The sequence below is a fragment of the Somniosus microcephalus genome, chromosome 5 (assembly GCF_052327205.1).
Source record: "Somniosus microcephalus isolate GS21.2 chromosome 5, FLI_Smic_1.0, whole genome shotgun sequence".
NCBI lineage: Eukaryota > Metazoa > Chordata > Chondrichthyes > Squaliformes > Somniosidae > Somniosus > Somniosus microcephalus.
The window spans coordinates 260,328,642-260,341,088 of record NC_140991.1 but is presented as its reverse complement, the minus strand read 5'-3'; the positions used below and the strand labels follow the sequence as shown (position 1 = coordinate 260,341,088).

Here is a 12,447-nt window from a genome sequence, read left to right as displayed (position 1 = left end):
ACAACACTGTTTGAAAGTCAAAATTAATCCTTTCTCTTAGGTGCTTTTTACACAACATCTGTAGCATTGGTGAGAAGTAGTTTAGTGCAGTTATAGCATAAGTGCAGCTTGACTCCAAAGTCAGGTCCTGCGATGACACCACAATGAAGCGGAGTGGGACTCACTGCATTTAAACAGTTTAAAGTGAGGATGTAACTTACATACAACCTATTCACCTGCTACTGTAACAGAGAAAGGAGATGATGAAGAACCTGACCTGAGCTGGATAGAAATATTGCTTTGCATTCTGATTAAGGCCCTAGAATCAAATCTTCAATGTGTGACTAAATTGCATTCTACCCATATGCACAATGTTCTCCATGTAGTTTTTATTTTCTCTTACTTGTCTGCGCTGAGAAAATGTACTCAAGCTCTACCCTTGCCTTTGAAAAAAAATCCCAGTGAATTTCAATGAATGCTCTCCCCACCTTGAAAAAAAATTCCACAATGACAACCTTTACTGAAGTAATGCAAAAATCACACAAGTTGGCAATATAAAATGTAATGGGGTGGGATCAAAGGTTACACAGAGCTGGGGGAGCTTCTACTCTTCAAAATTTCAATTAACCAGTGTGTGCCCTAGAAGCACAAATATTCAGTGGAAAACATGAACGTAAAGGGGAAGTACGTTCAATAAATTGTCTCTTAATCCTAAACCATCCGAAGACTGCTGAAAAGGGTGATGCTTCTGCCTTCTTCGCAGAGAGCTACACCTGAAGTGAGCACAAGCCAGAGAATCGAGTTTACATTGTTCTGGTCCTAACTCTCACATATGCTGCCTTTGAGCATGACTTCTCATTGGGAGCGTGGGATCACTGAATTTACCCTAATGAATGTTCCTCATAGTTTAAAACTCTTCGTTCTTGTAAGTCCTAATGGTTACCACCGTCTCCCTGAGGTTTATTCTAGAACTTCCAATGTTGTGATGTGGTGGTGAATTATGGATAGCAAACCCCATGCATCATGTCTATTCCAAGGTTGCCTCTCAAGCAATTTCAAAGCATACATTATGATAACAAAGCACCAGAGAGCCTGAAAACAAGTAGATCGTTAGATCCCGTTATAGGCAATTTCCTTTTATACACAATAGTAATTAATGGCACTTTAATGTAATATGACCCTTTAGGGTCATCAATTATGGTGTGAAGGCATAACATGGAACATCTGCTATCTGTTGAACCTATGTACAATGGTACCTGAAGATTCAGATGGGTTCTAAAGATTCTTACTTAAGATGGCACGGAGTCACCCTAATGCACTGTGCAAAGCCCATTCATGGCCCCGATTCGCATTTTAAAAGAATCTAAAGAGATAGCAGAGACACCATTTTACATATTTAATAATTTGTTAGAAAAAGGTGTAATGCCAGAGGACATGTTTAAATGATAAAGCAGAACCAAACAAGGTAGAAATTGCTCAAAATTCTTTACAATGATGACTGGTGATAGTGAGGCTCCTTCTTCAGGAACATAAGAACAGAGTAGGCCATTTAGCCCCTCAAGCCTGTTCCACCATTCAATTAGATCATGGCTGATCTGTATCTTAACTCCATTTACCTGCTTTGGCTCCATATCCCATAATACTCTTGCCCAACAAAAATCTATCAATCTCAGTTTTGACATTTTCAATTTACCTTGCCTCTACAGCTTTGAGAGGGAAAGAGAGTTCCAGATTTCCACTACCCTGTGTGTGAAGAACTGATTTCGGACATCACCCCTGAACAGCCTAGCTCTAATTTTAAGGTTATACCCCTTGTTCTGACTCTACCACCAGAGGAAATAGTTTCTCTCAATCTACCCTAACAACTCATTTAATCAACTTAAACACCTCAATTAGATCACCCCAGAATCCTGTATATTCAAGGGAGTACAAGCCTAGTGTATGCAATCTGTCCTCATAATTTAGCTGCATGACTCACATTACAGACACAGAGCCACAGCTAGTAATACTTGATTACCTCCTGGATTTGCAGCCTTCCATCGGCAGTGACGTCGTATGCTGACATAAATCGCTCTTTCATTTTTTGGACCTTTCCGGCGCTCAAATCGTCCTGTGAAAGCCAAGTGTGATAGACACAAAGTTGTTAGAATTCAATCAATTTCCAAGACACAATCTCACACGATTTACAAACTGCCGGCTAATTTGATTAAGGCTCTGCAGACATCGAAACAACTGCTAGGCTCTTTGAGCCATGCACCTCAGTGCTTAAGTATCAAGTGTGTCCATTTCTTCAGATAACTATTTATGGTAACACATTAACATCAGCTCCCTTCACACTGATACATTGTGACATGTTCCAAACCAAACAATTCTAGATGTTACACATGACTGAAGTTCCCGTGATTTTTGCCATAAACTGGGCGGCAGTTTCACTGCTTTGCTGTCATACAGGGAATTCTCTTTGGTGATTCGAACAGCTGTGTTGGCCTGTGTAGGTACCCGAGTGCTGTGATATGTGAAACAGTCTATGGGCTAAAAATTTAGGGGTTTAACGCAGGCCGTTACCGCCCAATTTTGGGGGGGTGGGGAAATGGCGGCCGCCGCACTTCTACCCGCTGCTGGCGGGTCCTGCAGTGGCCGCCATTTTCAGCTGGGTGGCAGTATTGGCGATCTCCGCTCTCGTGAAAATTATGTAGATTATGCAGATTGTGACATCAGTGAGTGTGCAACGCTCCCTTGACGCTCGATCTGCCATTTTCACTTTTGCCCCTCAACTTACCGGCATGCCTTAACTGCAGCCAGCTGAGCAAGCATTGACAAGCAGGAAGGAGGCTCCAGCAGCGTTATTTAAAGGGATTATCAGCAACAACTTGCAGCTGACATGTTTCTTCGGTTTGAATGGCTCTGTGTAACTTTCTGCAACTCTAGCGGCTTTATAAACTTCTATCAAGATCCTAAAGTAACGGAGTGTTGGGGCAAGTTGAGAATGCCTACATTCTTATTTAAAGGCTTCTGCTCACAACACTTGCTCACAGTCATGGGGACTCTACTAGCAGTCTCCCTGGGCTCAAGTATCTACGGGAGAGGGAGTGGAGGCAGCGAAGAAGAGAAGATGCACACAGAGGGAGGATGAGGAGGGCCAGGAGGGCTCTCAACAGGAGGCCTTGCCCACCTTGGGTCTTCAGAGAGCACTTCTCTTATCTCCACTTAAGCGAGGAGCAGTGTATTACAAGGTTCTGCTTCAGCAAGGAGGTGGTTACAGAACTCTGCCACCTCCTGTAACTAGACCTGCAGCCTCAGAGCAGGGCAACCTCAGCTCTCCCACTGGCAGTCAAGGTCACCGTGGCCCTCAATTTCTTCGCCAGTGAATCCTCTCAGTCTGCAGCAGGAGACATAGCTAACATCTCCCAGTTCATCATCCATTGCTGCATCCGGGAGGTCACTGAGACTCTCTAGACCAGGAGTAGGGACTACGTTTTCTTCTCTCTGAGCAGAGAGAACCAGGACAAGTGCGCATGTGGCTTTGCCAAGATAGTGGGCTTCTCCATGGTGCGGGGTGTTATCGACTGCACACACGTAGCTTTGCGGGCACCGCATAACAATCCTGAGACCTTCTGTAACCACTCACTTAATATGCAGTCGTTGTGCGTCCAAACCCAGCGCTTCCTGATGGTCAATGCTGACTATCCTGGCAGCAGTCATGATGCCTTCATCCTGCTTCAGTCCTGTGTGCCAACAATCTTCCAGCCACCACGTCAAACCCGAGCATGGCTAATCGGAGAAAAGGGCTATCCGCTCTGCACCTGGCTGATGACTCCCCTCCGCAACCCCACCACTCGTGCCCAGTGCTCCTATAATGAGAGCCATGCTGTCAGCAGGAACATCATTGAGCAGACCATTGGGCCGCTGAAGCAACGGTTCCGCTGCCTTGACCGCTTGGGAGGAGCCCTCCAGCATTCGACAGAGTGGGTGTCCAATTTCGTGGTGGTCTGCTGCATGCTTCACAACTTGGCCATCATGAGGGCGCAGCCCTTGCCAGTAGGGACTGCGGGATCACCTCAGGAGGAGGACGAGGGAGAGGAGGAGGCCGAGGGGGAAGAGAAGGCGGACAAGGAAGGGAGTAGGCAGGCAGCAAATCCCCCATCGGCACGGGCTGTCCGTGAATGCCTCATCAGACTCTGATTCCAGCGAATGAAACCTCAGGAGCAGCACCAGGCGTACCTAAAAATGAGGTACCAACCTGGGGAAGCTGCAACACAGGACTACATGCATGCTAAAAAGTGGAAGCAGCATGCTATAGATAGAGCTAAGTGATCCCACAATCAATGGATCAGATCAAAGTTCTGCAGTCCTGCCACATCCAGTCGTGAATGGCGGTGGACCATCAAACAACTAACGGGAGGAAGAGGCTACATGAATATCCCCATCCTCAATGATGGTGGAGCCCAGCACATGAGTGCAAAAGACAAAGCTGAAGCGTTTGCAACCATCTTCAGCCAGAAGTGCCGAGTGGATGATCCATATCGGCCTACTCCTGCGGTCCCCACCATCACAGAAGCCAGTCTTCAGCCAAATTTGATTCACTCCACGTGATATCAAGAAATGGCTGAGCGCACTGGATACAGCAAAGGCTATGGGCCCCGACAACATCCCGGCTATCGTGCTGAAGACGTACTCCAGAACTAGCTGCGCCTCTAGCCAAGCTGTTCCAGTACAGCTACAACACTGGCATCTATCCGACAATGTGAAAAACTGCCCAGGTATGTCCTGTCCACAAAAAGCACGAAAATTCCAACCCGGCCAATGAGGTACCGTTGCATCAATGCACCACCCCTTTAAGTAGTGGAGAAAGCCTAGGCCAAACATGACTGGGAATTAGACTGCACCCGATATTGGCCCACCTGTTGAGCGGTAAGCCAATGAGCAGTGGTTTTAGCGCTGAGATCAGCACTGTAATCATGTTAATGAGGACTGAGCACGGATTCTACGTGCTACCTAGACCAGCTTGACCCGACGCAGCTTAATAGCGCTGGGCCATGACACAGTCAGTTTTCGGGCCATATCCAATTTCTAGGCCTATACTTATTAACTTGCTAAACTTTTAGTTAAAGTGGAGACTTATGGTAAACCAGCAATATAAATGAAACAGTGCTGCTGATATCAGAGGCCACACACGACATCAAAAGAAGTGCTTTTATTAGGCATACCGAATACCAATATACATAGAAATACACACAGTACAACATGGAAACAGGCCATTCAAACAGCCCCGTCAGCGTTTACCCTCCATACGAGCCTTGCACCATCATCCATTTGTTATTTAATCACTCCTCCCCTCCACCCTATCACACACCTTCCATTTTATTCTTTCCTCTCCGCCCCATCCCCTTTTCCCTGGCTCTGTATTTGCTTAAAAACTGTTATATCTCTAACTGATGAAAGGTCATCAACCTGAAACGTTAATGTTATTTCTCCACAGATGCTGCCTTACCTGCTGAGTGCTTTGCAGCATTTTCTGTTTTTATTTCAATTACATCAGGCAGTTTTCTGCAGTGATGCTTCCTAAAGTCAAGATTCACAATTAAGGCAGTGATTTTTTTCAAACTGCTGTATGTGAGGGGCCTCCTCCAGAAATACTGATGTGTTCCTGAGAACCCCACCATCATAATATCAGAAAGACAGCATCAGCTACCCAAAGGAAAACAGTACTAGCATCGCAGAAAACACGATATGCAGTAACAGATGTAATGTGCTAATAATTTAGTAAATGCACAAAAATACAGAAAACTTATGAGACTGACAGAAACGGGGGAATTTTTACTTACCAACGTGCTGGAGTAGGGTGTCTGGTAGCGCACGTGAAACCCGGAAGCCTGGATTTAACTCCACAGCGTGCATCATACATCATTGACAGGTTCCCTGCCCGGAGGTCAGTCTGATTGAAAGGCTTGACTTCCAGTCGGGCGGGGAACGCTCCCGGAGGACGCGTCAGGACCAGGCAGGTCTGAACCTGACCCGGGGGGGGGGGGGGGGGGGGGGAATCCGATCCCCCGACCCCTGGGGGTCCGATCCCTGACCCTGAGGGGTGAAGTCCGATATCGGACCCCTGGGGGTCCGATCCCTGACCCTGAGGGGTGAAGTCCGATCCTAAGGGAGGGGTTTTGTATGGAGGGCAGTCTGATGGTGGGGGAGCTTGGGGGGGCCGGGAGGAAGCACTCGGACTCCTCCTGGCCCACAGCGAGTGCTCCGCAAGGCTGTCCTTGCTTCGCTGCAGCTGCCAGGTTTCCCAGGGCCCAGGAATCCCAGCCGGCCACAGTAAAACTGGCAAAGCAGGTCAAATCCGAGGATTCCAGCCTACTTAACATATTTTAAATGCCGACCCACCTCAGAGGAGTGGGTTGGCTGCCCACCCCTCGTCACGGTAAAACCCAGAAGTTGGTGGGTTAGAGCAGGCTTCATGACACACATCGAATTTTTGTCCATTTAACCCCCCCACCCACTCACCCATGTTAAAATTCCCATTATAACTTCATGGACCTCCTAGGGAAATCTATGAATCAACATGTAACGGATACTTTATAGGCATGTTGATAGCAAGTCTCTTTGTGATAGTTATTGGTGACTGTTTTGCTCTTGCAGTTTTTGCCACAAAACTCATTTATGGCGTTTAATCTTTCTCCTTAGCTTGAAGTAGGAACCTTGTTCTGTGCATCCTTTGCCTTTGAAGTCACCCTCACAGCAGGTTTTGCCCACGTGTATCTCTGTCCTGCCCCATCATAATTACTGATGCCAAACCAATAAACATAGAATTTACAGCCATTGTCATCTCTGGAATAAAACAACAGAGCAGGATTGTTTTCAGATCTTCCTCAGCCACTTGAAAAATTGAAATCTAGCTTATTCTTAGAAACTGAAAAAAATGACTTTCATTTTCATTTGACCTAAAACGCACTGCTTTTCAGTAACATTCAAACTATGCTTTTGGTAACGAGTTAAGCTTCTGTCCTTTTTGGATGGGGGGGGGTGGTGGGGTGGGTGAGATTGGAATTTTGTGCTGAAGGTAAAGAAAGAGAATGGTACCGAATAGAACACGTACTTTTCTAACTCTTTGTTGGCCTTCATATATTCCCACATTAGCTACAGGACTGAAAGCTAACTCTAGGCAGGCGGCCCGTCCAATTCTGAACCAGAAAGACAGGGAAAATTTTAACCCCAAAAAACAGGTGGGTTTGCGTCAGGTCAGAGGTTAAAGTGTTAAAAATCTGAATCCCGAACCCAACCCGCCCACTTCTGGTTTAAAAGGAGGTGGGTCAGGGGGCGGGCATCTAACCCGCTCCTAGGAGCCACATTGTCACTTTAAATATGCCAATGAGGCTGGTAGCCTCGGATTTAACCTGCTTTGCTGGTTTAACAGACCCCCTCCTGGGATCGGTCCACCCCGCACCCCTGGGTTCGCCCTCCCCCCCAGGATCGGACGCCCCCTGGAGTCAGGGATCGAACCTTTCCTGGGTTCAGGGCTCGGACCTACCTGGTCCTGCAGCCTCTTCTCCAGCATTCCCCGCCGGATTGGAAGCCAAGCCTGTCCGTCAGGCTGACTTCCGGGCCTCCTAGGGAAATCTATGAATCAACATGTAGCGGATACTTTATAGGCATGTTGATAGCAAGTCTCTTCATGATAGTTATTGGTGACTGTTTTGCTCTTGCAGTTTTTGCCACAAAACTCATTTATAGCGTTTAATCTTTCTTCTTAGCTTGAAGTAGGAACCTTGTTCTGTGCATCCTTTGCCTTTGAAGTCACCCTCACAGCAGGTTTTGCCCATGTGTATCTCTGTCCTGCCCCATCATAATTACTGATGCCAAACCAACAAACAGTGACATCTCACACACTGCAGTGCAGGGAAACCCGGATTTCCCATGCACTACCTGCCCCCCCCCCACCTGCTCCTGGAGAGTCTAAAAGTTAAAATTCCCCCACAATTTATCGAAAGGCCACCTGATAAAATGTGATGTTTGAAAACCAGACTGTAAAAGTCAGGCTTTCCAAAAACTCTTGAGGGAGGGTGCCCTCAGTTCATTTGGCACCTGCCAGTTTCGTCTTTCTGTCCTTTGGTCTGTGCTCAGAAATAATTGGCTTACATTCGTACTATTTTTGCTTCTCAGCATTTCAAAAACCTGGATAATGTCTCCTCTCAGCCTCCTCTTTCTCCACTGAAAACAAGTTCAGTTCTATGCGTCTTTCTTCACAACTTAAGAGCCCTCAGTCCTGGAATTGTTCTTGTTGCTTTTCTCTGGTCTCTCCCCAATGCATTAACTGCATAAATATCATTTTGAATGCAAGGTTTTCAAAATTGGCAAAGAATTAGATCTTAGCCATTTTATCAGTGTTACATCCTTTGGATTTGAATGAAATAAGAATTGCCATTTCTACAGACCTGACCATATAAAGCTGCGTAAAAAAAAAATATCTTGAATATTATAAAGTCTTTAGATAACAGTTTCAACATAATGTCCATGGCAAGTGCCACTCCTTGGACTAAGAGCACACATAGCATTCATGTTGTAAAACTTTTGTTAATATGCAACTTATACACCGGACATGGTAATATGTATATAACACTATACGTTTGTAAAACAGAGTAGTTTCCTATTGTAATATCATGTCGTCTTCTCAGCTGATCCACATTGGATCTTCCAGTCATGGAAAAACCATGTGACCATAAAGGCAACAGTTACCAGCAGCAATAGAAACTACCAACAAGCAGCAAACTTCCAACAGCAAAACAGAACAATGAATAAAATCAAAGCTGTTTTGCAGTGTCTTCAAAGCTGTAACACCACTTGCAAGACATGGGCTTGAACAACTGTGAACTGCAATAGCTTCTCTTGCGGTTTACAGCAATGGAACCCCTCAAATGGTCTCCTGAACAAATACACGGGTGCACAGCTTCACCGATGGCTCAGCTGGTAAAACCACTGTCTAGTGAGTCAGTCAAATGAGGAAGATGCCAACTTAGATCCTTAGTCTGTGCTGAGTTAGCTGATCAGGGCCAGGGTTGCAATACAAGCATTACAGTTGGCCTCAATGTTCCTGAGCTAGGGAGGAGGTACAAGTACTTCAATTTCTTCTTGATTGGTATCTCCTGCTGGAAAGTGTAGTTCTAGATGTTAAGCATAGAGGGTGAGCTTGGCCATGAGGCCTGCCATTGGCCAATAGCCTGCCAACATTGACTATTTAGGCACGCACATGAAGAATGGTCTCTCAGAGAGCAGCATGTTTCAGAACCATCAGAAGGGAAGAATGAAAAAGCAAGTGGGACAAAATATTCCCCAATGCGAGGCGCTCTTCCTTCTGTTATTTATTGTCTGCAGACACTCATTTCAAACAAAAAATAGGTCACATCAGTCACCAAAGAACTCACTTCAAAAAATAAGATGATATTCTTTGATATTGAAGGACGAACGAATAAATAACATTTGATGCAGAAAGACTTAAAAAAAAGTGACCATGAAACTGTCAGATTGCTGTAATAACCCAACTGGTTCACTGCTGTCCTTTAGGAAAGGAAACCTATGCCCTTACCCGGTTTGTGCTTAGATGCGACTCCAGCCCTACACCAACGTGGATGACTCTTAACTACCCTCTGAAGTGGCTGAGCAAGCTGTTCAGCTGTATTCAATGGTTCAAGAAGGCGGCCACCACCACCTTCTAATGACAACTAGGGATGGGCAATAAATACTGACCTTACCAACAACGCCCAGATTCTGAGAATGAGTTTTTTTTTAAGGTCTAATGATGTACCACATGTGATCGACAGTATTGTCACATGTAGTAAATTCTAAATTTTAAATAGAAATCTTGGAGTAGCATCAAAACTACACACACATGTTCATAGTTGGTGAGAGCTTGCCATTACAGGCAGTCATTGAAGTGGTCAGGCTGAAGCTAGTACCTAACTTATGCCCAAGCTCAAAGGTTGTGGTGACCTACTGGGGCCAGTCACACATTGTTTGTACAGAGACTTAGCCACGCCCCTCTTCGGTCACTTACTTAGAGGTGGAACCAGGGAGAAGCAATGCTGCTATAATTTCAGATATGAAAGAGATTTTTTTTTAAATTCTAGCAAAATTAGGGTCAAATCAATTGCTCTAATCCTACTGAAAATAAAGCAGTTCCTCAAATCCTTGTGAATAAAATATATAGCTACTGAAGTCCTCATGACATTTCACACATATGGAGAGATGCAGATTCTGAAATGCTGAATGCTAAATTTTATGGTACAGAGGTTCGCCAGCTGTGTGTGCATGTTGGAAATTTGGGTGTGGATATCAGTGTCCTTCCAGGAGTACGAATTTGTAAAATTATCCCTTAATTTACCTGTACTTTTTATCAACAATAACAATACTCACAAGGTATGATGAATGTAGGATCAAAAGTAAAAGCGCTAACTCATAGAATACCTAAGGATTGATGTCTTAACTAGCACGTGTATAGTATATTTATATAGTGTGTACACACATACATATATATATATATATAAAATTCGTTCATAGGAATGAATTGTCAGTGAATAAAGATTGTATCATGTGGGGAGCAAGAGTGGTTATCCCAAATAGGTTCAGGTCTAAATTGTTAGAAGATCTTCATGACCAGCACCTGGGAATGTGCTTGGCCAAGAGCTTTGCACGCAGTTACTTATGGTGGCCAGGTTTAGAAAAAGAGATAGAGTGCATAGTCAGTCAGTGTACAACATGTCAATCGGTGAGCAAGAAACCACCATCAGTAGTACCATTACAGCCATGGAAATGGCCTCCCAGCTTGTGGCAAAGGTTACATGTAGGTTTTGCTGAGCTAGAAGGACAGCAATTGTTCATAGTCATAGAGTCATACAGCACAGAAAGAGGCCATTCGGCCCATCGTGTCCACGCCGGCCATCAAGCCTGTCTATTCTAATCCCATTTTCCAGCACTTGGTCCGTAGCTTTGTATGCTATGGCGTTTCAAGTGCTCATCTAAATGCTTCTTGAATGTTGTGTGGGTTCCTGCCTCTTCCACCCTTTCAGGCATCACGGGGGGCGTTTCATTCCATGTCTGGGCGGGCCTAATCCTGCAGCCTCCCGAAACGTCGCCACCATTTTTATAAATACCGACAGCACCAGCACAACAAACCCCCAGAGTGCGGCTCCGGCACAGTATCCCGCTCCCGGCCCGCCGGAGCGGGAGGTGAGTTGGGGTCACTCGGGCCGGGCCTCACAACCGCTCGGCCCGAGACACAGAGCGGGGGAGCGGCAGCGGACGGCCGTAAACCGCGCGGCCCTGTAAACTGCCGTTTTACAAAAAAGCCTTGGCAACGCCAGGCCCCCCCAGATATATATACACACACACACACATATATATATACACACACATACATATACACACACATACATATATTATAATACACACATATATATATATACATATTATAATACACACATATATATATATACATATTATAATACACACATATATATATACATACATACACATCACATATACATACATACATACATACCCATATACATACATACACACACACATACATACCCATATACATACACACACATGCATACACACATGCATACACACACACACACTATACATACACACACACACACACTATACATACACACACACACACACACTATACATACACACACACACACTATACATACACACACACACACTATACATACACACACACACACTATACATACACACACACACACTATACATACACACACACACACTATACATACACACACACACACTATACATACACACACACACACTATACATACACACACACACACTATACATACACACACACACACTATACATACACACACACACACTATACATACACACACACACACTATACATACACACACACACACTATACATACACACACACACACTATACATACACACACACACACTATACATACACACACACACACTATACATACACACACACACACTATACATACACACACACACACTATACATACACACACACACACTATACATACACACACACACACTATACATACACACACACACACTATACATACACACACACACACTATACATACACACACACACACTATACATACACACACACACACTATACATACACACACACACACTATACATACACACACACACACTATACATACACACACACACACTATACATACACACACACACACTATACATACACACACACACACACTATACATACACACACACACACTATACATACACACACACACACACACACTATACATACACACACACACACACACACTATACATACACACACACACACACACACTATACATACACACACACACTATACATACACACACACACACTATACATACACACACTATACATACACACACACACTATACATACACACACACACTA

The 12,447-nt window shown here is 44.7% G+C and overlaps 1 protein-coding gene across 1 annotated transcript in view; it reads right to left on the bottom strand.

Moving 5' to 3' along the window:
- Positions 1-12,447, bottom strand: part of scgn (secretagogin, EF-hand calcium binding protein) — a 71,265-nt gene that overhangs the window by 39,372 nt on the left and 19,446 nt on the right. Inside the window, exon 3 of the mRNA XM_085988868.1 lies at positions 1,997-2,089. Coding sequence (XP_085844994.1) covers positions 1,997-2,089 — 93 coding nt within the window. The remainder of the gene's footprint in view (positions 1-1,996; positions 2,090-12,447) is intronic.